Source organism: Pygoscelis adeliae, unplaced genomic scaffold, assembly GCF_000699105.1.
Source record: "Pygoscelis adeliae isolate BGI_AS28 unplaced genomic scaffold, ASM69910v1 Scaffold207, whole genome shotgun sequence".
Classification (NCBI taxonomy): domain Eukaryota; kingdom Metazoa; phylum Chordata; class Aves; order Sphenisciformes; family Spheniscidae; genus Pygoscelis; species Pygoscelis adeliae.
The window spans coordinates 173,823-201,470 of record NW_008825160.1 but is presented as its reverse complement, the minus strand read 5'-3'; the positions used below and the strand labels follow the sequence as shown (position 1 = coordinate 201,470).

The window sequence follows — 27,648 nt, the reverse complement described above, 5'->3', positions numbered from 1 at the left end:
CAGGAATGGCTGACTTAAATGATCTTGGACATGTACACACACAGATGGAGTTCCTGGAAGGTATTTCTGAAAGCCAGGCAATGCCCAGCTTTGAAAGCACTGAACAAGCCACATAACCATAGGGGTTCCTCCATCATTAGTATCAATGTCCATTAGGGTGACGGCTCACTGTGAAAATGAGCATCCAAACTCCACGGCTCTCACCACTTAACCCCAAGCCTCCACATACGTTCCTTGATTGTTTTTTCCTCCGCTTGCGTTAAGCACCATGCTCAACGCGCAGAAGAGATGTGCGATGAGAGCTCAAACTCCCAATCTCCAGACCCAGGAGTCTTAATGAACACCTTGTCAAATCAGCAGTTCTGGAGCACTCAGGGAGGGGGAGAACCTGGTATTTTGATTGAAATTTCTAAACCCATTTTTGTCCCATAGAGATAAAAAAAATGTAATAAAATTCTAAGAGCTCGGTTTTCCAGGCAAAATCAGCACCTTAACCAAAGTGCTCAGAAGCAGCCCAGGTCACAGACCTCAGAGTGTGACTGCAGGAGATGGGTTATGCGTGTGCCTATATGAGACGCAGGTACATACACCAGATTCCCTGCACAAACTGCACTTAGCAGGTAGTTGCACAGCTATTTGCTTCCAAGCTGTAGCCCCTCTGGGTGAAAACCGAGAAGGCATTTAGTCATCTTTGCAGGCACAGAGATTTGCCGTCGCAGGTAGACAGAGGTGCACAGACACTTTGTAAAATCCCGATTTAAAAGTTTCGAAAGCCATCAGGGAGCATGCATGCGTGCTGCTTGCCCATCATCACCCTGATAAAGCCTACATATAGCACTTCATATGCTCCCTGTGTACTAGTTCCAGAAAAGAAATGTAGAAAGAGGAAAAAGGTATGTCTACAAAGCAAAATGCAGTAATTCCTGGATAACCCCCCATCCAAGTTAGCGTTCATACCCATAGCCAGGACTATTGCAATATAGCCATCAGCTTGGTTCATACCCTGAGGTGGTATCTCTGACCACCGTTGGGCACACACCGGACCATGCCAATAGTTGTCATGATTTAGCATGGAGGTCTTTCACATAATACTGCATGGCACCAGATCTCTCTGACGCTAGAAAGCAGAGCTAGTGGAGGAAAGGAAGTCTGGAGGTTACCTGATCCTGATCCAAATGCGCTCCCCTTGGCTCGCCTTTGCAAATGGACACGAGAGGCACTTTTACGCCCGATCTCACAGGCCAGCCCCAAATGGATTCTGTGGCATAACAACATCTAAAAGTTACGGGCCATTCTGTAAGGGGATGTCACTGCAGTATAAATATTGTGCTCAAGGCTCTGACCTCACGCCTCCAAACTCTATCTAATTATCTCACATACTAAGTGCCTTTTCTCACTTCGAAATCCCGTCGTCGCTTTCCGAAGGCTATTCTTTGGAGACAGCTCTGTAAAATGCAACATATTTGCAGCAGTACAATGTTCTTACATATAGCATAAACCAGCTCACTGCACAATTACCTCTTTTCCCTGGCGATGCCAACAGTCTACAGCAAATACCCACTATGAACAAAAGCACCAAAACATAGAAGACATATAGAGGAACTTAATGTCCAAGAAATCCATTCTGGGTTTGTTTGGTTTTTTTTTCATTTTCCATCTTCTACACAAAGATGAGAATTAGTGGGGATGATGCTTGCAGTTTATTATATGCGCTTGCAGTTTATTATATGCATTGTATTGTTTAATACACTATAGAAGAATAATTAAGACAACCCCTTCTTAGCTCTGATGGGAAACATCAATTAAAAATTAAAAAAAAAAAAATGCAAGTTTTGGTTAATGGTTAAAGGGGTTTTTTTTCTATTACCAAATTCACCAGATATGCATGAGACCCAGCAAATAGCCAAAAGCACATTTTTTGCATTTTCTGCTTTCAGACAGACACTACAAGTCTAGATCCACCTCATCCTACAAAACCTATCTAAAATTTAAGCGTCAACTTTCCCATTATCTGAGATTACTGGGTGTTATGGCTACAGGCAGGTGAAACATAGCCCTTGCTGGATGGCCACAGGCTGGCAGTCTCAAACCGTGTCTTCTTTTGAAGACATGAGCAGTGATTTGAAAGGAAAAGCAAGCCATTACTACTTTCAGCCTGGACCCGCAACCCAAGGGCAAAGTTGCATCTCAGAGATGAGAGGCAAAGGGATACCCTGGGGAAAAACCCTGGCAGGACTCAGGCAGGAGGCTGGTGCCACGGTGCTCGAGTTGGTGAGGAACAGCATCCTGCGGCAAAGCAGGATGCACTAGGTCTAATTTAAGGATTTGCCCATGGTTCTCCCCAAATCTCACTGCTCATGCCCAGAGCATGGGACAATACTGGAAATCTAACCATCCACATGACCCAAGAGTGAGCCAGCACGCTCCCAAATGATCACGGAAATAGCCAACAAGCCTCATTCACCATGACTTCACCTTCTGACACCCCACGAAGCAGAAACATATGTTTAAAAAACCTCGTTTCGCACTTTGCAGCGCGTTCTGTAATTAATCAGAATTGTATTGCCAGCTTCTAATGATCAAATCCCATTTAATCATTTTGGAGCCTCTCAGCTGCGTGACGTAAGTGCCACAAATCAGAACGAAGGGGGGCCTTATGAGCATTCATCATGCATCCTTCCCGGAATTAATGGTACAGTCTAAGCACAGCCAGGCCCCATGAGATGCTTAACATCCTATGCACAAGATGTAAATTCATAATCATCATCGCAACACCATCAAAGAAATACTCCATCAAGGCTCATTTTGCTCTTGCTAAACATGTGTTTTCCTCACTCGAAATTAGAAAAGGGCTTGAACCATAAATCCCAGGATCAAAAACATCCTCCAAACTTTGAAGAGTTTAGATCTGAATCTGAGATCAACGTGGAACACTATGCAAGGCAGCATCATCTGAAATGAGAATAACGACATGTTGCAGGGTTTGAAATGCCAGCAGCTTTTCCACAGTGCTGCAAACCTCCTTTGAATTCTAAAACTTTAGCTTCTCCATCACTCTGGGATACATTGACTGGAGATGACAATGCTCTGATGAACCCAAATGCCTTCCCTGCTAAACTGAAGGCTCCCAAATCTTAGTGCAGAGCTATGGTTCATTCAGCTGGTTTGTGAGCGCTTAATCTCATCTTCAGCATGCAATGTTTCCTCTGAGTTTTTTGGCTTGTTTCTACATAAATTTTGTAAATGTTCTACAGGAAAGAGGGCTTCCAAATGGAGCCACCTCCTGATGTCCAGGCTGACAAGTTCAAGGACAACAGCAGAATGGCTTAAAACAAAGCAAGACCCTACTGAAGAGGTAGCTTCAGTAGTCAAATGCCCAGGGTGTAGATGCCTCGCGTGGCCAGGGACTCCTCAGTGACCTTCCCAGGGTTGCTTAGCATGGGAGAATTACAGGATTTCCTTCTTGCCTCTTTAGGCTCTACACTCATCACGGCACAGCCTCTTTAGTAAATGGTTTCCTGAGTTTGGCAAAGTTTTCCCTGGATACATCTTCTAGATCAACTCGGGCACTTTAGGAAGCAGCTGCATTTTTACACCATGACCTGAAAATGCTGACTCTCCCCTCATTTCTTCATCCATTCCCAACAGTGACAGTGTGGGAAAAAGCTTTTTTTGCTACAAACGCAGGAGGTAGATGCTCTGCCTCACAACACAAAATAAACCATCAATCAGGAAGGGTTTCAGCATGTCCTTAAGCTTGTTTGCTTGTTTGTGGGGGTTTTTTTTTCTCTTTTGTGAGAAAATAGGAATGAGAGCACACACATGCAGACATAGAAACAAACCATTTGGGAATTCAGACCAATGTCATGCAAAAGGGCCAGAATTGACCCAGAATTTGGAGTCTGGGTTAGAGGAATTGATTTTTAATTGTCATCAGGAAAATGCTTTATAGGAGCATCACTTAAACCTCTGCACTGCGTAACAGCTACCTCCACGGGCTCCAGGAGCATATGGTCTGCTTCAGGAAGCAAGCCCCTTCAATGGTGACTGGGAGCCCACATTATCATGTGTAATGAGGGAAAAATCAAGTGCAAGTCACAGCTGGCTCGGGATCATGCTGGTTCTTGCATCTGCCACTAGCAGCTTCCCAAACTCCCTATATTCCTGCTCCTCACGAACAAAATCTGAGGTGCCCCTGGGTGCATCCAAAGGAATGCTCTGCTGAAAACATGACACTAGATACATTGCCTTGTCCTTGGCCTAAAAGAGTACAGAAAATCCTCTCATGTCTGCTCAGCTCTAATACCCATAATTTAATCTTCAACCTGATCAAAAAAGGTCCACTGAAGAAACATATGTCAACTTCAGCACGCTCTGGATCAAGTCCCTTGTGCTATCGAACCTTCCCAGCTCCTACAGCAATGCACAGAAAGTCACCTCCTCCTCCTCCTCCGATATAAAGATCCAAAACTGTGCCTAGCTTAGAATATGAATGGTAGGGGGTTTTTAAGTCTCCACAGATGTCTCTAATGGCAGCCATTTAGGTCTGTCGATGTTTTACTTATTATATCAGCGCATTAACTATCTAGGCCTAGTCTTACAGTTGAGATGGCATTTCCATTCCAAAACTCCTCTGGGGGAAATTACCCGAGACTGGGGAAGGAAAATTTTATGCAATTACCAAGAACAGCTACTTACAATCTCTCGACTATTATTTTTAAAGAACATTTTATAAAAAACGCACTCGCTGGGCATTAGTTAAGTTGACCATGTCAAACAAAGAGTGGTTTGCACCTACTGCTACGCTTTCAGGGTCAATCTTCCCATATTTTTGTGGTTTCTGGGCTTTCTAGCTCCACAGCATCAGAGCATATGCCTCAGGAGGTCTGCGAGTGTGGAAGAACATCTCAAAACAGGCACTGCTGGATATTCAAGGTGTGGAGATCTCTACTGTCATGACTGAGGCACACAGCTCAGGGGTCTTTGCTTGAGTAAGGACATTGCTCCTCAGTGACAACCCACCAAGTCACAGATCTCAACTGGTATACGTTTCGTTCTGTATTCACATGGTTTGCACCAAATAGTTGGACGATGTCAAATGGTGGCTCAACACAGAGCCCCAGAGCCAGTACTTCTAAAACTTACTGTTTTCTCAACCAAATTTTTATTAGGGGCCTCATCGGGTCTTTAACTGTAAAATAATTTACAACCTTCCATCCCTTGGCACTTAAATGCCTTCAGAGGAAGATTTTGCTGGTTTGTGCAATGGATGGAAGGGGGGGGGTTTGCAACAATCATCAAAGGGAGATTCTACCTGAAATGGTCTCAAAGGTACCTTCCAAAAATCCACCTCAGTTCACCTGCTGCTAAAGAACAAGGAAATCTCAGGAAATCTCTACTCACAGAAAAGACTGATGTCTGCTCACAGCCTTTTCCTGCAGTATTTCCTTGGAAATACAGCTTCTCATTCACAGTCGCTGCCTCGCGCTGCAATTACTCCTTTCCTCACGTATCTTCGTTCCTCCAGCACAACTTGTACTAAATGTCAGCTCCAAAACCAATGGTTTAGTCACAGCAGCGGCTGCAGTGTTATCCTGCAGACTGTGACCAGAATTGCAAGCAGCAGAAGGTGAAGCCGTGGGGTCTCAACTGCTCATCTTAAGCCCTTCGAGCACCCTGAATGGAGCTTGGGTCCCATCGAAACGTGCTTTCCTTGCAGGAGGTCGGGAGCCATAGCAGAAATTGGTTCTGCCAACACTTTGGGCTGGATCAGGCAACTATTGCAGCTGAGCACTACTGCAAGGAGTATTGCTCCATCAGTCTTTGCAAAAGATGAACCCTTTTTCTGTGCAAAGGGCTTGGGTTTTCATCTATATAGACATAATCTCACATATTGCCTAACGCTAAAAAAAAAAAAAAAAAATACAGGTCTACATGGGTTTGGACAATCAAAGCTTCCTCAGTTTCTGATACAACCCCTCTTTTTTTGTTACTGCCCATAGTATGGCACAAACCTCATGGGGATGTACTCCATCCAGCCCAGAGGGATAAATTTCAGTTCCCAAAGCTGCCTAGTACAGAAACAAGTGGTGCCAGATCGGGGGGGGGGGGGCGCATCACGAACATTTACTCCTTTGTATGGGAAAAGAAGCTGAGAAATGCCCCTTTCCGTGCACTTGTGTCCGACCCCACCACCCCATGCAAAGGTGCATCAGTGTCCAAGTTTGAGCAGATCCTCAGCTCATTTAGCAGCCCTACCCACAGATGCCTTCCCAAAGTTAGCTCTACCCCCCCGATCACCCTTGCTTTTACCTCCCTGCTGTATCTTATTTGCTCTCCACTTGCATGGTCCAGCTATGAAAGAATCAATTGGCTACAGTCCTGCTGTTCCCAAGGAAAAATCAGGTCTCCGAGGATTTTTTTTTTTTTTTTAAAGTATTGCAAAGACATGGAGCACAGAGCTAATATATATCCTGATCTCCTCCTGGCCATTTGTTGTGACCGTGAACCATAAAGCAATGATACTAGCGCACCCGAGCCCCTGCTTTGCCAATAGCCTGAGCTGGAGGAGCATTTCAATCTCCCTTCATAAATTTGTGCAGCAAACTAGTGCAGAAGTCTGCAAGCCTCGCTGCCCACGTGGGACCAGACTCCAGAGCACTTTTGGCTAGTTCTGATCCTTCAAGCAGCAGCAAACTGGGTGCTGAAGGCTTCCAAAACTCAAAAGATGCCTGCTTGCTTCCATTCAGAAATGACCAACACGCTCAAGTGATCTCCCTGCTGGATAATGAAAACCTCAGCTGGGGTCCCGTAACACCTACAGCTGTGATGGTAGAGGATGGCTGGCTCCTCAAGCTGGAGGATAAGGAGAAAGTCAGACTGTTCTCTCTGCCTTGAAAAGCCAGATGCGCACCATAGGGGCAGGATGAAATGAATCATTCTTTGATATTCAAGCATCTTCCAAACAGGAGAACAGGTATCACGAGAAAACAAACAGATCCGAGTACAGTGCTGTGTACAGAAATGAACTAATATCAAGCTTGAGTGAAAAAGTTGATTAAATTAGTTTAATTTAAAAGCCCAAACAAACCCTGAAGGAGGTTCTTTGTTTATTGCTTTTTACCGGCAGCACGTGTTACTGAAGAAGCACCATGTGGGCATGAAATATTTATTCATTAAATCTTTCATAAAGCTCCACACTATTGGTTTCACTCAGGATATATTTATAACTTGTCAAAGTCCACGAAAATCACTGCTTTTCTTTCCCCCACCTCCATCCACCTCCAGACCTTTTATAAAAGGATTAGGCTTTCAGTTTTCACTGCAATAAGCCTGATCCTCAGCTCCACTGTTGCTTGTACACAAGGTGCTGCTTCTTTAATCATAACAGGATAGTTGTAGTTAAAATAGTTCAGCCTTCCCTGTACCACCCAAAAGGGACCGTTACAGTGCTGCAAACCATACTGCTGCTTTACCGTGTTCCTGCCACGGGAACGGCAACATCATTCATTTACGGAGGAAGGCACCATTGACCAGCAGAAATACATGGAAATAAGAGTCAGGACAGACAGTCCACCCAAGCAAGGGAAAAGCAGTCAGAAACTGCGTTCATTTCAGTGTCGGTATGTCTGAGTCATCTGTTACCAAACCTCACTCCATTGGTGACGCCCCTTCTTGAACCCTTCCTTGGCTGTCAGCCAACCTACAGATTAAACCCACGCTCCAAGTTGGGTTAATAACACACTAGCGTGAACAGTGCTATATTACCCTCAGTGTTAGCTGTAAAACTATGTAGTATTGTTTTACTATACTGACTATATAGCTCGGTCCAGTACAGGAATGAGAACAGGTTATACTTAGAAATGAAATTACTTTCCACCCATAAGTGTGCAAAAATCCAGGATTTGCATTAGGACTGTGTGGGGACAATTGCATCGGTGAAACTGTCACTTCTCTAAGAAATTACACTGATACCTAATCCGAGCGCGGGCCAAATAATCCTGAGCAATAAAAAAGCACCCCAAAATGGATGCTGAGCAGGCACTTTAGGTGCACTGCAGGGTCCCACACAGTTTTGGTGGCTGCAGTCACTACGTACATCCCTGTCTCGTTGGACCACAGGCTGTCTGGTCAGGCCTGCTCCCGTTTCCCTTACTCCATTTGTTTGTGAGAATAAATAAATATAAATACAGCATAAGCAGATGTCGTTGTCCCTGGAAACTAGGCTTGCTGGGTATGTTTCTGCTGAAACAGCTTCTCACTGGAGAATTAGGTGTGTTCTTTTCTTGCTTTTAATGAACAGAGTCAAAAATACAGGTACAGGTCTCCGAGGATGGTTTTTGTTTGGTGGTTTTTTTTGTTTTTGTTTTTTTTTTTTTTTACTGGAAACCTAAATCATCTTGCATGGCTTTGGTTTTTCAAATGCCTGGTCCTCAGCAAGGGCTGGGTTCCCCAGGCACAAGAGCACCTCGTGGGGCATCAAGGAGAAGACATCACAGGATAAGTCCACAAGGAAAGACCAGACCCTTGTAAGAAAAAGTCTAACCCAGGCAAAAGGGCAAGGAGGGACCAGCACCCATCCATGAATCCCATAAGGCACTGCTGCAACCCAAGACAACGTTTTGGGTATTTAATCCCAGAAACAACTGTCCTGACATTTTTGAGGGGAAAAACAATTATTTTCTTCCCAAAGGAAAATACTGATGAGAACAAAGCAGAGGCTTCACATTTATGGTTTTTGTGAAGGGGAAGAAACACCTTTTCTAAGTCAGTTCCACCAAAAACTCAACAGAGAAGCACAAAGAGTGACCCCAGCTGATGAGGCTTCACCCCAGGGGAAACCTTCCCCTTAGCAGAGAGCCCAACAGTACCCCATGGCCATGTACCTAAACCACGGGATCACTGCAGAGCCAAGGCTGGGAGCCTCGGGGTAGGTATGTTCCCTAAGACCACCTCCACCCCATTCCCAAAAAACTTGAAACAAAAGGACCTGTGTTTAACCAAACATTGATTTTTTCCCCTCAATAGCCTCCATCACTCACAGCGGTCCCAGCTAAAGCCAGAGCAGCACACGCCTTGCATTTCCCACTCACACAGTGTTTCTTTGTCTGAGTTTCACAACAGAAGCACCAGGATAAATCATTTACTCCTGAGTCCACCTTACAAACCTGCCAGCATCTCATCCCTGCAAGGTTCTCTGCAACTAAGCCTCTAGACCTGAAAAATTATATTAAAAGGAAAATCAAAACAGAAAAGGTTGACCTCAAGCTCAGCAGACCTGGAGATGCTCAAAAACTCTGCATTTGATAAAGTCTACAACTCAAACATTTTGCAAAGCCTGTCCCACTGGCCAGGCTGTGCCACATTTGCACAGTAGCTCAACAATTACTTACATTCCCAAAAGACACGTGGGGGCCTGTTGCACTCTGTTTACCCCAAAAGGGCCTCACTTGGCAATATTAAGTCTTTTGAAAGTAACTAAAGCCAGCAGCACATGCAAAAGATTTGCAGTTTCACACAATAGTGAAAAGACCATTTTCCCTATCAAGACAACATTATCCTGATGCCACACAAGCAATGGGCCAACTCTTGAATTTTCACATCCCAGACTGAGCGATCCAAGTCATGTCAAGGAAGGGAAGGAAAAGCTATTGTGGGTGCTGTAATGAAAATATGTTCTTCTTGGGAGCGAGTCTGCAAGGGGCTACCTGGGGCTGGCAGGGAGATGCCAAGCCATGATATGCTCCAGTGATTTCCAGCTGCTGCAAGCTCCCAAGAGGCATCAGAGTCAACTGACATGGCTCCTACTAGGGCAAATTTCAGCCCAAACACCCCCGGCTCTTCCGCCAAAGCTGGCATTATTTTTACCTCCCCTCCTCTCCTCCCCTCTGCCATCGTTATGAGAGCAACAAAAAAAATGCTATTTTTTATATGCTTGTTAAGTATAATCTGCTAAATGTTCTATGCCAATGCATAAAGCTGCCTACTATGCTAATAGAATATTTAATTGACATTTATTTGCTGACTAGTTATTTATGCTAACGTCACCCCCTGCATAATTAATAGTCTGCTAAAGTCGACTTGAAAAGCACACATAAAATACTGTACTAGGACTCATTTGCAGTATTTAAAATAAAGAAATCCTGCAATCTATTTACATTAGGTTAGTCTAAACTTGGTTTTGATGGAATAAGAGGATAGGGATTGGGCAAAGAAGACATAAAATAAAAAAATCTATTTACTACTTCAGAAATATCCACAGTCTTTGACGGCACAACCTGCCAAAGAAGATTTCCAAGTTTCATTTTACTTGGCTCGAGGGCCCAGTTCTTAGCTGATGTAAAACAGCATAAGCTCAGTGAATGCCTACTGATTTTCTCCAGCCTGAAGCTCTTAGGAAGTAATATTTCAGGTGAGCCTTCAGTGAAAGAGCTAAACCGGGGCCAGATCTGCTCTCAATTATACCAGTAGAAAAGCAAACTCATCTCAGATAAGTCAGTGGAGGCGAGCCAGCTCTTCACAAAGATAAAAGGAGAAGTCCACCCTGCCCATTTGATCCCTCCACCTGCACTATTATCACAGACCCGCAGGCATAGTTCAAGTTCTATTTCCTTTGGGATGAGACTACCAGGGGAAAGCTGACTTCAGTTAAAAAAAAACATCCATGATCGCATTTTCTGAGAGAAGCTCTGGAGGCCTTCATCTATTTTCAGAAACATTATCTCTGTGACACTCTCTGAAGAACCTGTGGACAAGCTTTGTGGACACAAGTGACCTCCGAGAATGATGCTGAAAGGCAAGTGTATGGGCCACATCTCCACCACCACCCCCAGGCTGTGCCCCTCAAAAAAGCCTCCTGTGCACCTTGGGAGTCTTGAATGACACCAAATCCACACCCCGAGCAGAAAGTGACTGCTCAAGGCTTGCTCTTCTCTTTGCTCCAGTCTCACCATCTCCCCTTATTGCTCCTGTTCCCATCCCCTGCGCCCCATCTTCTCTCAATCCCGCTACTTTCTGCTGTAGTCTGGTCCCAGTGTCTGTTCTAACCACTACATCCATCGATGGTTTCACCTGAGCACTAACAAAATGGAAAAATTGGCTCAAAGTTCACATTTCTTCCATATATCTATTTATCTGTCTGACATCTTGCACACAAATCAGCTGTGCAACACAGCCGACCACCTTTTGATTATGCAGAATCCGGTGAGTCCTCATGCCGTAAGTTTTGAACTGGCCAACTAGATCCACTTCTCCCCTCCCTTACACCAGTGATCTCAAATGGCAGAATGAGGGGAGGGGAGGGGAGGGGAGGGGAGGGGAGGTTGCCATTTGAAGGCAACCTGGTTTTGCTGTGGCACAAGTTCTATCTCCTTTTTCATCCCTGCCCTGCCCAGAATCAGATCCAGCACTTTGAGTCTGAGTGAAATTCCCCTCCTTTGGCCTGGATCTAGGATAAAAGTTAACCTGACCTGAGTGAAACACAAAAACCTATTTGAAATAGTGACCAAATGAGGATGTTCACCTTCACAGAAAGTCTGGGCAGGCAAAATGCTTTATGTCCACCACTCTTAATGGTATATTTCACCTGATGAAGCTCAGCACCATTCAAGACGGACTCACTTCACCCCAGGATCAGACTTTTCAGCTTTAATCCTCCATATATTGGTGTAACACAGAAGTAAAGGCTGCTTTCCTACGCATAATCGCAGTACGACCGATCATCTTGATCACCAAATGCAAGTATAGATGGTGTTCAGAGGTTTTCCTTCTGTACCAGTTCATTGTAAAATCAAAATATAGACCTTGTTCTCTCCCCGCTGTACTTCTTTACGTCTCCAGTCTCCTCCGTCTTCTGGTTTACACGGCAAGCAGACTCAAGCTCACTGCGCAGATCTGCACACAGAAATGCCCTATTTGAATTTCCATCTGTCAATAACATTAAAGCAGAACCACCGTGGCAATTACAAGTGTACACAATAATCTTGTCGTCCAGTGTCTTTAGCACATCCCAGAATGCATTAAGATAGTGCCAGGAGAGATTCGGCTCTGTTGGCTCAGCTGTAAATCTGCAATCTGTACAAAAACGCCCAAGTGTCAATCAAAAGACGTTCCTGCTCTCTGCGTGGTTCACAATGCATAATTTAGCTACTACGCTTGTCAGGTTCTCCACGTTGCTCTTCTACCCGATGGTAAATGTGTTCATGAACCCAACTGTCATCAACAAAGGAAAACAGCACATGGAAATAACAGGCTAAAGGAGGCAAGAGACCTCTTCTCCTTTCACAACTAAAGAAATTGCTAGTAAGGGAAAGTTTAGTTAGACTTCAATTTTTAATGCTCAATGGGTAAAACATCCCAAGGGATGGAGGATGTTGAAAAACAACCACATCGGCTCTGTGCTGATTAGGAGGACAGTGCTTGGGTAAGACACTGGAGGGGATAAAGGCTGTCCCTGTTTCCATGCAGGCTAATATAAAGGGGAAATTTTAACAAACTGATGGAAAGTCTGCGCCACATCCCACCCCTATAGTGCAGAAAACAAATCCTACTCTACCACCACAGCTCTGCCACTGTCAATGAACTTTGAAGCAGGGTGTTCTTCCTCATCTGACTTACAATTGCTGAGGGGCCTTGTCAGAAAGGATGAAAATTTCACACTCAGCTACATCAGGCGGTAGCTACCCACTGCTCTACACCACAGTTAATATGCAATAAAAAAGAAATCTCTGTCCCAGGACGTGACTTTAGAGCTGATCAGTGCCAAAGCTACAGACCATAAGGACAGCTTCACACTTGCCTCAGCTAGTTCATGAATAAACATCCAATTCATTCAAATGAGTTCTATATTAACTAATTTAAATAATTTTCATTTTGCTTTGAATGGTAAACAGATCTATTCTGCCAGGATAGTTGAGTTTGCAATTCAAATTACACACCGATTTGTAATGAGAAAAATATAATTAATGGCAAAGCTTGAAGTAACTACAATTTTACTCCTTTGATTTCCTGCAGGGAAGGAGGGGGTGGAGGGTGAAGCTCACAGGCACGCACGCACTCACACCGTCCTTTCATAAGCCAATACATTTTATTGCAAACTCAACTATTTGGCCCTCAGTCCTATTCTAGTGCATTGTGATTCTATAATGTCACGGGAGGACATAACATGACTTGACATTATACTCGCAGGCCCCATGATGCAATACTAACATCACCCAATAAATAATCATGTAACAGTCTGTAAATTAAATGACTTCCTTCTATTGGGATCATAAACAATAATTATTTGGCAGCTGCCCCTTAAAAAGCTCTGTGTGTGCTGAACATTAAATCAAGCTCTATTGATTTGCTAAACTGAACCGTCCCGTTTTTTCGCATCTCTCTCCCATCTAAGGAAATCCTTCGTCCTATCACTCTGTACCATTGTCTGGCATCACATTTATACGATGAGTGCCGATCAGTCTGATCTGATTCGTAAGCAGAAACAGAACACTGTCCCAGTGCTGGTATTTTGCCCATTAAACAAGTCCTTCTTGGCAGATCTGCTTTTTAACCAAAGCCTTCAGCTCCTGATTAAAATCAAACCCTAATGACAGATAACTGGCCCTGGCCATGCTGTTTGCGTGGTCTTGCCAACAGATATCCTCGCTGTAATCAAGATGTGCAGAATCAGGCCCTTAGAAAATGGGGCCATGCAATTTGAAGCTGGCTTTCGTTTCTTCCAAAGGTTTGACAACAAAATAGCACACAACGCTACAAAGGTAAAAAACCTCCACAGAGTTCAGAGAACATCACTTTCTCTATAACCAACGCAAAGTCTGATCCTGCAGACTTCACCAGATAAAACTCGGAGCACTCCAATGAAGTTTGGCTCGTTAAGATACATTCACTGATCAGCCAAGCAATTAAGCACAGGACAAAGTCCAGACATCCACGTACAGTAAGTCTAGTACTCACAAGCTACCTTTAAAAGCTGGTCAGAGCTCAGTTTTCTACAGCAGATGAGGGGCACTCTTGAAAATCCAGCCTCTTCCCTGTGGTGTCCCAAACGGGAGCTACGATCTTTGAAAGCCACCTTTGACTGCAGGCTGAACCCTGCGGGCAAACACCCAGAGGAGCGCTGCGATTTATGAGCACATTCAGGACCTCTCTCTTTTCCAAGTGAGAGGAGTCCTGAAGGCTCAAATCCTCCTGGGCATTTTAGATGCCTCATTCCAAAATACGACTCAAGCTCTTATATGCTTAAATCTCTTCTGAAATTACAACCTACGCATTTGATTTATTCTTTCTGAAAACTATACGAAGACCTATTCGATAGAGTTTATTCACTGAGAATGGGAGTGGGAAAAAAACCAAACCAAAACAGGGCAGTTGCCCAAATTTAAGACCCTGGCATACAGTTCATCACCCAGCCAGAGGAGAAAGGAGGTATGACGCACTGCACATTTGCAGTCATTCAAGCAAGACAATTCACACAAAGTAACCACAACCCAACGAGCAGATTCCAACATTTCCATGAAAAGCAGTTGCCTCTGGTTATAAAACAATCGTTATTTTCTATTAAGACAGTCGATAAGATCTCTTACCCCTTGACCCTCGCATTTTGAGATTTAGTTTACGGCACTGTACACCCTTCTGGTAACATTAATTACAATCCACGTACTAAAAAGTAGTTTAAGAGACCAATAAAATAAAATACCTAACCCCTCTCACATCAGCTTCATTTACGAGTGCTAAACCAACAGATTTCTCAACCATATTTGTATTCAAGAATTATTATTTTTTTTTTAGGCAATCAATCCTCTGTTTATTCAAAAGACACAGACCAGAACAAAAATATAAGTTTAGCTCAGAGTTTGGCATACACAAGGCAAGAATGTCAGCTCTGATTCAAAGACTGTGCCTACAGCTCACAGTGGGAGGTCAGGCAACACCTACACCAGGAAAATCACACGTGGCACACAAACGGCACATAGACTTTTTTCGATGGTCACATGCAACAGAAAGTAAAAGAATAACTTCGGCAGCAGAATCTTTAAATGAGACTTTTCTTAAACGCATGCACAAGGTGGAGGCTAAATATTCATCTCTTCTTCCCTTGATCCAGAATAAATGGGATATATGGCGGGAATACGCATGAGTAACAGTGACAAGTATGCCTCTGCTTGGAGCTACATAGTAGTAAGGATACACAGCTGTTCCATTGCTGTACACAGCCAAAAACACACCATTTTTTCTTACACACTGGGTATCAAATTGTATTATTAACAAACTGTTCCACACGGGCCATTCAGTAATCTAGAGCTCTTGCATTCAGCTTTTGTGCACCTAAGAGCTGATAATCAGGACGTGTTCTAACCTACGATGACCAAATTTTGCTACCTTTAATCGTGTGTCTCTACCATGGGTATTAAAAGCTGCAAGAATCTGGCAATGGAAGGTTTTAAACTTTCAGGGCAAAACCAGAGTGCACAGCCAACTTCTGGTTTTGGTTACACCCAAACTGATCTTGCTTATTTTAGTTTATTCTCACTCTGAATTTCACCCTTCCTTCCTACAAAAACAGGACAATTTTCTCCCCTAACTGAAAATCACAGCTTTACAATTCAGCAGTAAGTTTCCTTTTTAAGACAGTTTCCTACAGAAGCGCCTTCTGTTGTTACCAACCAGGGCAAAAACGCCTTTGCTAGAGGCTGACTGGCAAACTGAATTACCCATTGACCTGTGCGGACCTGACCCTGACTGCATCACCCAAAACCAGCTGAGGATCTGGAGTACCCAGTCCAGATCGACTGGAAGTCTGGAGATTAACCACCAGCCCAATACTAGAGCATGACCCTAACAAGACACACAGAACTCACCATCTGGAGGCATCAGGACCTTGTTATTCTGTGTACACCAGCCAACGGGGTGAAGATCCGCTGTCATCACGTCACACCAGAAATCCGCCCTGCGGTCATCTCCATAGCCACAGTAACGAAGCAGTAAGAGCTGTCCACATGTTGTAATGATTGTAGCCACCCAATACGTGTCCGGATTGCTCTTGTTGGCCACTTCTAATTTCATTCCTGGTTGGAAACTGCTTTGAAGGCTGATTTCAACCTTACAAAATGAGAAAGGCATGGTGTTACCTTTTCTTCTTTGCAGGAAGACCCCCTCCCCAGGTAAGCAAGATAATGCTGCCCTTAAAGAGCAGCTCTGAGATAGGACATGAGTTGATTGCGTTCCTTAATCCAGCCACCTCCTTCACAATCTGTCTGGGCAGGACCATTCCTACTTCACTGGCATATACCCCATCATGCAAGGTCCCACATGCTCCAAAGAGGCCCTCCAGCAGTGGTAACCTCAGGTGCACTACACGTAGGAGAGGACCGGTACCCATCCCCGCATCATAAATCTCACTAATGCCTGGGAGAAAGGCAGTGTAATTCAAATGAGGTTGCATTTCCCGCTGCACAGGAACAGGACACATGCCAAGGTAGAAAGGCAGGTACTAAGCACCTCTAGGAGTTAAGCCCAACTATAATAATTAGTCATATAACAACACTGAAGCACCTCTTGAGGCTTCACAAGCACCAAGGGCTGAATGCTATACCAGGCAGACCAAGGAAAGCATTTCCACTAAATCCATCCCCAGCAGCTCAAGCCCCAACTGATTCGCTCTCCCAGCACCCCAGTGAATAAGGTATGACCCATTGCTGAAAGAAGCAAATGGTTTGGGTCACTGTCCTGTCATCTGACGGAGATGTCACTTCCGATTATCTCACCAGTGACAGGTCACATGTAACTTGCCTTAGGACATTGGAGATGCCAGTGCATCTCTTCTAGGACACTGCAGGGACTGCTGTTAAACACTAGGGCCTTCTGTGGGCACATCGTAACGTATCTTCCAAGGGACAGTGGGGTGTCTCTAGCTGCTGTTGATAAAGAACAGGTGAATGCTGGTTCACTGGTTCAGGTGCCAGCTTTCTCTTCAGAAAACCATCCAAAACATAGCCTGTTACTCCCTATGAGATGCTTAAAGACAGGTTCTTACAGGTTTCTTAGTACCTTATCTCCTACTGAAACCAGAGAGATTATAAAGTCTGGTTTAAGCCTGTCTCTGATGAACTTCTCATTTAAATGACAGATTAAAATGCCTCTTTTACTCACAAAGATATATATAGTATGGTCTGCTTGGCCACCTGAGGACTTCTCAGACTTGGGGTGCCAAATTGCAGAGAAAACACTGAGCTCCTCCGGGATGTCAGTAGTACTCCCTCACTCATCCCACTCCACATTATGACATGAGGGCTGCCCAGCCAAAGCCATTTATTATTTGCAGGTTACAACACTCCACGTGCCTTTACTTGTGCTGGTACTTCCATCATCATCAACGCCTGCAGTCACAGAATAGTTGAGGTTGGAAGGAACCTCTGGAGATCGTCTAAGATCGAAGAAGGTCTGTGACATTACTACTGTACTTAGTCGTAAGACAGGATCTTAGCTCTTCTGATGCTAAGGGTCCTCATTAATAATGCAGGATACAAGTTCATATGTATTTTTTCTCCTTGTGCTCACCGTAAGTAAAGACCAAAGTGGTATTCTGGAGGCAAGGGACTTGGGACTGGAAATCACAAGAAGAGGGGAATCAAACAGACAGATAGTGTAATCTTCTCTGACAGCTTTCAAATTCCTAGCCAACCCAATTTTTTTGAGGATCAAGTTCCAGATTGTGAAGCAGAGTCGCTAAGCACTTTTCCCAGCACTAACTTGCCTCGCATCGACAGTCCCAGGATTGAGGTGCTGTGAGACACTGCAATCAGCAGGATGAGGTGGGCATCTCCACACACTTAAAGACATCCTTAAGGGCTTCATAAAGCACAAAACTTTCACCTGGATCTGGTATTTGGGTCAGGGCCCAGAGCAGAACCCTGGAACAAAATGCTCTCCCCAGACTGCTGCTGGACCGAGGATATACCCTACAATAAAACTTTGGCATTGCCCTGTAATTCTCCAGTATAGAGAATTATGGTCCTTCATCCATAATTCTGCAATACTCTACTGTTGTTAAAATGGAAGCAAAATAGGGGGTGGAGGATTGTATTTTTTTTTTTTCAGGCTTTTCATCACTGCATCTCTTTACCCCTTCAAAACAAGCCAAGAAACCACCTGGAGACAAAGGTGGTTTAAAGGTGTGAATGCAGTCATCCAAACAGACTTCTCTTAAAGTAGCAACAGGTTCTTCAGGAAGCTTTCGCACTGCAGTACAACTACACCGTTCCCAAAGAACATCTCTGCCACCAAACAGACTCAGTGTAAAGCAGCCCAAAGCATCACAGCTGAAACCCCTCTCTCCATGCTGAAGATATCCACATCCTCCAGAGCACGCAGACCAGTCAAGTGAAACTGGGAGAAGAGAAGCCGACCAATGAGCAACTGTAGCAGAACGGGCTATGGTTCTGATGGGTCAGGTGGGAGGATGAGCAGCACATCCTCAGGGGACTTGCAGCTGAGGACAGAGAACCACCATGATTTGTCATGGCTTGACTCAGATGAAGGCATCACAACACCTTCCCACTAAGCCCCAACATCTTTGACAGCACAGTCTTGTGGTTGAATGACAAAGGTGTCCCGGAAAAATCCACCCATGTGGCCACACGTGCACGCCCTTGACTGTGACGAAGAACTCATACATCAGCTTAATTTCTGTCCCATATCCTCATGTGACATCACACACATGGAGCTAAATAGATAGAAGAGGTTAAACAACTGGTGGTAGATGGAGAAGCTGGTCCCAGACAAGAATATCATTGACTGTGATGGGCTCTGCTTGGAGACAGAGTTCTTTTTTCAAAGCATGCTCTGGTCTTCTTCATCAGTCAAGGTATCAGAGACTTCAAATGCTATTTGTGCTAACACAGACCAGAGCCACAGACCATGCTGTAACTACCATGGCTGTCTATATGAGCCGTGTTCACCCAGGAAAAGCATGATGTACCCAACTACTTGGTTCTCATGCTGCTGAGACAGCATCTCGAGGCAGGAGGCTGAGAGATGGTTTCCTATGGGCCGTGCTGGGCTCGAGTACTGAGTGACCTTGCTAGTCAGTAAACCATGTGTTAAGAGGGCAGTTTTGGAGAAATAAGGCACTCTTGTGAGACGAATCTCTACGGGTTGGGATGGACAGCAATGAATAAATAGGGAGAAGGAAAAATGGATTAAGAGAACAAAATAAGTGCATTGTAAGTAAAAATAGAGCACTGTAAGTCCTCAAAAATGGAAATTTGAACCCAAGGCAGAAGATAAGGCAGTGGCATAGACACAGCGCTCTGAGCTATGATTGCAGATGATGCAAACACACCAAGTTCACCTAACGCCAGCTGGGGGGCCGTTTCTATGCACGTTGCTGCATGCACAGAGGGACGATTTCTCCCCAGAATGATCAGACCCCACTTCAGTTCTCCAGAGACCCCTGAAAACCAGAAGAGGGAACGCATGCAATGCCAGCAAAGCTCAGACGAAGCACGTACGTGTTTGAAGGAGGTGTGGGGAGCAGCGCTGGCTCCTGTTTCCTCCAGGAACTCGTCCCAGTTGAAGTCTGCATCCTCAATGCTGGAGCCCTCATCTGTCCAAAAGAAAAAAAAAAAACAAAAACAAAAAACCACAGAAAGAAAAGCAGCTTAAAACACAGCCAAAGAAGGCAAAAGTTGTGTCAAAGACTTCAGGGCGAGAATAGCAACCACTATAAACATCAACACAAGGGAAAACAAAAAGCTTGCTTTAAAGATCTGTGCTTATCTAGTTTGACCGACTCTTACTACACTTTCAGCAGACTTTGGGACTTTAGCAGCCAACACTTTGAAACCAGAAATGACTGCTTTCACGGCAGTGGGGGAACAAACCCGTTACACCGCAACAGGCACTTGTGCTCTTTTATTTTGTATTTGATGACTCTCTTGCTGCAAGGGAGGTGGATGCCTGTCCGCTATCAGAAGGGTGCAATGGCCTTGTTTGTGCCCCAAAATTGGGTCACCCAGCACTGTTAGTTACAGCGGTGTCCTGGTGATAATATTAGAAGTTGCTTCTGTTAGCTGAGCAGTGTATAGAGCAAATACCCCAACCCTTGGGGCTGGTGAGCCCCAGGGTCAGTCCTGCCACCTTTCTTAGCACCTCCTCACCCAGAAATCTCAGCCAAGGCCCCCATGCCTCCCTCTTCCCCCAACACTACAGCTGCTTTCCCCCAAATCCCCCAGCACCCCTCACCAGGCCACTATTGCCTTCTTGCTCCCTGCACTTGTCCTTGCCCCATTTCAGATGTGGGGCTCTGCACCATGCCTCCCCCGTCTGCACCACTGCCCCAGATGATCCTTCCCCACAGTGAAGGACTTGACATTACTACTCTTTTTTTTTTTTATAACTGCGCTGAGTAGAGCAAAGTTGAGGCCTCAAACCATCGCTGAAACACACACAGCAATAATTAAAAATAAATCTTCTTTCACTTACAGAAAATCAGCCAAATCTGATTGTTTTCATTCTGTTCCCAAGCAATCTCGCAAACCCAGTTTCATCCCCAGAGCAAAAATATTTACAGTCTAGCAATGAGCTCTTTGCAATAAGCATTTATCAGGCAAACTCTGCGAGACCCTTACCTGCCCAAACATTCATCAGTGTGGTCATGATGTAATTAAAGTGACTCATGACAAACTGAATTAAGAAACCTCCCCAGACAGTTTTATGAAGAAAATGGCAGAGTTAATTTATTGCAATTATTGCTACAGGTCTCCAGTTTTCAGGACCAGAAAATTATGTTGTGCAATGGGAATCTCTCATTATTAAAAGGGGAAGACACAGGTTTTATTTGCTGACTATGGAGCCAGACATACATAGGCGAGGGGAAAAACGTGAATCAGAAGAGGGTTTTTGAGACAGAGCTGGTGGAGGGTAAAGATCTGCCTGGGAGTTCGAAGTGGAGCGCTGAGCTGTCATCGCTGTTAAACACTTTGCACACTGCTGCATCAAGTCTAAGGTCTGACTCCTTGCCTTAAACTCAATTAACCTGTTTAAATATGAAGATGTAAATCAACATTTACTCCCATGATAAAGTGGCTACCAGGTGACTTTTCAGCTAAGCGAGACAAGAAATAACCCAACTCCAAGATTACAACCTGAAAATAGACAAATTCAATGTACAATAAGCGATGGGCCTTGTTTTGTTTCTTGCAATCATTGCAAAAACCTCCAGGCATCTATTTGAGATATTTGACCCAAAATGAGGGGTTTGTTCATTCTTGACTGAAAGATAAGCCACAGCTTAACCACAAGGTAGCAGCTTGGTGCAAAGATTGCTAAGAGTTTCCTTCATCTATGTCATGCAGGCAGGCAACTTAGATGATCAGGGAAATTTTTCAGCCTTCATGTCTGCAACCCTGTGGAGCTAACGTTTTAGAGAAGAGCCAGGTCCAGAGATTTCAAAGGATGTAAGTCCACGAGTAGATGGGCAGATATGGTTATCCATCCCAGGCTTAAAATTACTCCGATGCTTAAGCAACTTTCTACCCTGAGTACAACCAATCCCGATCCCACTAAAAGTCAGCAACATCTGACGTGAAAAGCAAAAGGTGAAAAGCTGAAAGTGCAGCTTTAACCCCTCTGCCTGGTTGCCCCCTGCTTCTGCATCCAGCTGCGCTTGTGGCGTTGGGATGGGCTGCTCAACAACCCCAAGGACATCTTCACCTCAGGACATCTGACACGGACAGGACATTTCCAGGTCAGCCCTGGGCTCTCTTCTCTTCTGCTCAGATACTGCTACTTCAGAGCATGAGGCATTTCCCTCAGCCCACAATGCTCTCTGTATATTCTCAGCTTTTATTACTGCTTTTTGCTCTAACCTGCTGGGTGAGTCCAGACAAGTATCCTTTTCTCCAGCCTTCCTCGGTAGTTTTATGGGAAGGAGTCATTCCACAGAGTAGCGGAAGCAGGGATTTTTAGGCACTTCAGTATATAACCTCCAGCCTGTGCAGGGAGCAATGTCTCCAGGGTGACAAAATCTTCTCCAGAATTTGCCAACAGCACGTTAATTATGTCAGCATTACAGATGCCAGTGATGGATGCAACAAGTCCTCCTGTACTTCATGATCTTATTACCCGTGACCTACTCTGCCACGTGCCAACACGGAGAGACTCACTGGCCCCAACATTCCCACAGCCCCACCGGCAGATTCATTCACATGCAGGCCAGCAAAACTCACAACAGCACCTGTTTAAAAAAAAAAATCACCCAGATCACTCCTTTCTAAACCCAAATAGAGAGGTTTTAAGACCCCAGGGGGAAGCAGCACGAGAGCTGCAGCCTTCCCTCCCTGTCAATTCATTTCTCTATGACACATCACAAGTCTGACTCCTCTACCGTGTTTTATCTGCAGACTTTATCAGGAAATTACTTTTACAAGGTCTGTAAAAATAATGTCAGAGTACTCATTTATCACGGTATCAGTGTTTTATTTTGCTTTGTTTTATCACAAAGGATTTTGAAGTGACTGTAAGTTTCAAAAATGTTTTTTATGGACTTTGTTCCCTTCTAGAAATCTGGCAGGGGGGCACCCGGAGCAGAGACAGCGTGGCCCAGCGATGAGACCAGCCCAAGGGACCCAACCCCATCCGTACACATAACGGGGCTGTACACAAATCTCCTCATCCATCAGAAAAGCCCTACTGCTGAGAAGAGGACACCTCTTGCCGATCTCTCTCAATTGCCTGGAGATCCCCCGATTAAAATGCAGATAAAGAAATGCAAAGTCTCTCTTAATATACGACAACGAAGATTCTGCCCACTTGAGAAGCGGTTATCACAAAGCCGATCTGTTCATCGCTCCTCAAGTCACGCACTCCCAAGAACAAAGTCCTGTCTCTGCTGGAGAGCTGCAAAACCCCAGGTGCCAGCATTTCACAGAGCGCCCTGTGAGATGACAAATTTGGCATTAGGCCTATTTTACATATCAGCTCCCTTTCCAATTATTGGTACTTAGGCCCAGTGCTCTTTCTTAATGAAAGAGTCAAGGCTGGCTAGCCTACAATACAGTGATGTGTAAACAAGCCCAGGATGGCAAATAAAATCAACAAGTCATTATCTGTGAGCCTCTCAATGGCTTTAAAGTGCTCATGCATTGACACTATAAAAATGCAACTGTTCCAGTTGTTAACAGCCTCCCGGGATGTTTGGCTATGGGAAATAAAGGAGATAAAAGACCCAAAACCTGTGGCTCCAGACACACAGATTTTTCCCAGGCTTCACTGAAGGAGAACGTATTTGTGGCAAATTGCTTAGCCATCTTATTTATAGCACATAGATACATTCATGACTTTTTGAGTGAATAGAACTGAAATGCCTTAGCAGTTAACACACCAAGCGAGGCGGGGGGGGGGGGGGGGGAACCTGATCAATCACAAACTTCCAGCATGGCCTTGGGAGAGTCACCGAGATCCATATCCCCAAAGAAATTCAGGCACCACAGGCCAGTTCTTCTCATTCCAAAACCAATGTCTATGGTTGGCCAGCTGAATCTCATCCTAGAGGCTCCTACCTCTCTCCCATGGATATAAATGGATCCAGTGGTGACTAGATCAGGCTGCAGGTGTCCACTCTGGAAATGTCTGACTGAGAGGACATGAATCCCACCTCGAGCGGGGGTCTGCACCACGTGAGCAACAAGGACTGAGATGATCCCCTCTGCTCCAGCCAGGGTTAGCTTTCTTCATCCTCAGTGGGGAGAAACAGGCAGCTCCAGATGGCAACTCAACCCAAAGGCAAGCCAGCATCTGTGTTAAAATGGACTTGCTTTCCGGAGCGCTCTCTTTCTCTTCACTGGTGATACAGGCAGCGTCAGATGACTAGGTTTTGTAAGGTGTTCTAAGACACCTCAGCTCCAGATTCAGATGTTTAACTCTAGAGGACCCTCAGTAGTCATCTCTGAGTCACACTATATAAGGGAGGCTCTTTCTCTTTCATATCTATGGGAGAACCCAGGGCAATATTTATGTGCTTACGTAAGGTAACATAAGAGTGTCCTGCTTCCTTTAGGTGGGATGAATCCAGGTTTCTCATCACAACCCCTCCATACCTATACATCCTTCCCTTCACAGAGCCAGTGCACTTTCCTGTATGCTTTGCCTCCTCCTGGACGCCTAGAGACATCCATTAGATGAGGGCAACCATGTGTAACACTTCCCCCCAGGTAAGTTCCAATCATGCAACTACTTCTGGTTCAGGCGTTTCCTTGAGACAAAGACGGTTTCTATGTAACTATGCAGCAGTTAGTACGCTGCATCTTTCTTCCATAAGCATGTCCAACTTCCCTTTGAAGCCATCTTAAACAACCAGAACCACTGCATATACCATGCAAAAAAACCCAAAACTTTGGCTGGACTAACAACCCCACAGCACAGGAGAGTTTCCACCTCTCTGTGTCCCACCTAACACGCAGAGCTTAAGAGCCCAGTTGAACCGGTATGCATCATGGCAAGACCAGCTGGACTACCCCACATCTCAAACACATTTTCAGTGCAACACAGCCAGTTTGCATTTTTTTATAGGACATCCCTCTTTTTCCCTACCCCTGCTGACCTCTTGAAAGCCCACCTGCATTTCCATCTCAATGGCACAAGCATAATGCAGTTGCTTGCTACGAGCTGCCCAGGCGGGCACTTCCACCTGCAGGCCAAATGTGCCACCCTTGTTTATTATTTTCATGGCAAAAGTCATAGAAGATGGTTGCATTGCACATGGGGCTGTGCAAACCAGCCCATCCTCACCCTAAAAAGCTTATGAAGTCACCTCAAGGACCACAGCTCATAGTTTAACTGGCATGGTCTTACATTGCTGTGAGCCTTTCCCCCCCCCCCAACTCATTAGTGACCGTGGCAAAGATTCAAAGGCCGGTCACAGCTTTCCAATGGGTGGTGTCCAGGGAAACAGGAAAATCACCGAGTCACTATGAGAAGTGAAGAAACCAAAGGCTGGGTGGCCAGATTTCTGAGGTGCTGAGGGAGAAACAGTGAAAAGCGGACCAAAGACACAGCTTTGCAAAGGACTTCAGCACAGCACTGACCAACAAAGCACAAACAGCACCACTGGAGAGAAAAGATGCAAAAGACACTGAAGGCAAAGGATGGAGAGTTTTTAAGCAGTCACCCCAACACTGCTACTGTTGCATTCGAGTAGTGCTGAATCAACGATTCACCACTGGTGAGGGCACCTATTTCCATGGAAGCAGACTTTAGGCAGCCCTTTAGGAAGCCCACCTGCAAGCATAGACTTATCTGCCATTTGCATCTCAGGATCCTTTTGTCAAGAATAGCTCTTACAGAAATGTGAGTGAGTTCTGGAAAAGCATTCAAGCATATGAGGAGCATCAACACAAGTACCGCAATGCAAAACCAAACCCTTTTGTACAGATTAACTGACTCAGTGTTCTCCACAAGTTCATCAGTTGAGCTCTCCCATGCAAATACAAAGCAAGGATGAAGTTACAAGTTATAGCTGAGTCAAATTAACAGTTCAGTGCCACTGGGAGAGGTCCCATTCCCACCAGCATGTGCTCTGGCCCTCCCTCTTCCTCCAGCCAGTACAACCCACATAGCTGGCAGAAAATGATTCACCTTTTCTTTTTCTTCTGGATTACCTTTCTGCTGAGTTAGCAAGTTGATTGACTCAGCCCAGGGTGTGATGGGCAGCAGAGGTGGTGCAAGAGAAGAGATCGTATAAAGAGAGGTCTTCCGTTTTGGCATCAGAAAAAATACAGATTGGGTCTAGCCATAATGTGCAACTTCACCATAAGATACAGTCTCCTCCTGTTAAGGCTAGATATGGGAAGTTAAAGCACCTAATTCCAGCAGAAATCACCAGAAGCTAGCACTTATTTTTCTGTATCTACCATGACGATGCCCAAATTTAGTGCAGTGAATCCTCACCTTTAGATGCCCATTCCAGAGCATTACAGAGCATCCAGTCATACCATTGAGCACAAGGACAACATGCGACCAGCCCTCCGCTGGCTGGTTTGTGAAGCCCTCTCACCTGAAGCACTCAAAAAAATTGTGAAGGAAGTGAGGGTGAAGGTCAAAACAAAGGAGAAATGCTGTAATTTCTGAATATTCATTTCCTCTCTTTAACCACAAAACTTCAACAAAATAAAAAAGGGTGGAGAAACTGGAAGAACACAATATGATGTCCTGGGAAAGGTTTTCCATTGCTTTTTGTTTAAATTTTGAATAGCTATGTACTGTAAAAGAGATCCAGAAGAAGAACAGCTCAAATTTCCCAACTCATCAACCATGGGACGCAGTCCAATCCATAAGACTCAAAAAAGGCCTTCAAGCTGTACAACCATTCCCAATGCTCCCCTGTCAACACAGCTGTCCCCACCTCTACCGGTGATCAGTTAGAGAGCTGTAACAGTGAAGACAACCCATGGGGGTGAAGGAGAGCTCACCTGAATCAAACTGCTCCCTGTTGCCGTTGGCCGGGCTCTGACCCTTCTCTGGGGAGAGATGCTGGGTCTCTTGCATGGTGGCGATGAAAGACGCCCTTGTCTCCATGGTTCAGAGGAAAAGGCCTTGCCTTCCTAATTCATCCTGCAGCAGGGAGTGCCTAGAGGACAAGCTAAAAGAAAAACAAAAAAACAATGGGTGATTTGTTCTACCTACACCAACCCATTCCCTCAGCCTTTCCTAATGGTTTTCAAGTTATTCCATGTTGATTGTAACCTTTCAATCCTGCTCTCTCCTCCAAGGTGAAGCTTGAGTTGGATGAGGAACCACAACAAAGGACCTTAGTGGCAATAATATCATAACAGCAATAACAGCAGAGAAGATAGTGAAGTAAAAAACAACATCCACAGGATTCACATCTCAAAGCTCAGTCCAGCTCCCTGTACTATCAACAGAGAGGGAAGGACCAGCCCATAAGGTGGCACAACCCATGCCAAAAAAAAAAAAAAAAAAAAAGGCAGGAAAGGCCAACTCAACCATCCTCCAGCACGTCCAGCCTTCGACTTCCAACTTTTTGACAGCTAACACTGCGGGAGATATATCTCGCTCCATAAACGTTCAAACTTCCAAAGGGGGAGATCTGTGATAATGGAACAGAGGAAACACTGAAGGGAAAATACTTGGGAGAGACTGGAATAACTCTACAAAATAAAGTTCAGCATGCAAAATGCAGATACCCTAATGAAACAGTGCTGGCTGCAACTGTTTGTTGAATGAAGGCTGACCTAAGGTAACTGCACCAGTTAGTACCATGCATGGTAGCAAATATTAACTCAGGTGTAGACTGGGTTATGTTGGCAGAGGAGATTCTTCTAGAAGGAATGACCATAGTAAATACAAAGTGGAATAAAAACACGCAGAGATGAAAAATTATATGACAAAGGTAATACAGACTGACTAGATCTTGAATCAGACACCAGACTAAATGAGAACTATATTTCTAGCTACAGTAAGCCACCAGACAAGCAATACCCAGAGATACACCTTTAGGACTAGATTAAAAAGAACTCCGAAGTGAGCTTTTCAGTAAAACTCTCTGAGATGGTGATGAATTATGAGGTGTCAAAGGAGGACTGAAAAAGAGAAACCAAGAGCCCGGATTATGGGCACAGAGGGAACCAGCTA

The 27,648-nt window shown here is 44.8% G+C and overlaps 1 protein-coding gene across 1 annotated transcript in view; it reads right to left on the bottom strand.

Moving 5' to 3' along the window:
- Positions 1–26,571, bottom strand: part of SFMBT2 (Scm-like with four mbt domains 2) — a 101,995-nt gene extending 75,424 nt beyond the window's left edge. Inside the window, exons 1-3 of the mRNA XM_009328674.1 lie at positions 26,466–26,571; positions 19,509–19,603; positions 15,858–16,098 (exon numbers count right to left, since the gene is read on the bottom strand). Of these exons, the coding sequence (XP_009326949.1) occupies positions 15,858–16,098; positions 19,509–19,603; positions 26,466–26,571 (442 nt within the window). The remainder of the gene's footprint in view (positions 1–15,857; positions 16,099–19,508; positions 19,604–26,465) is intronic.
- Between the last annotated feature and the right edge of the window lie 1,077 nt (positions 26,572–27,648).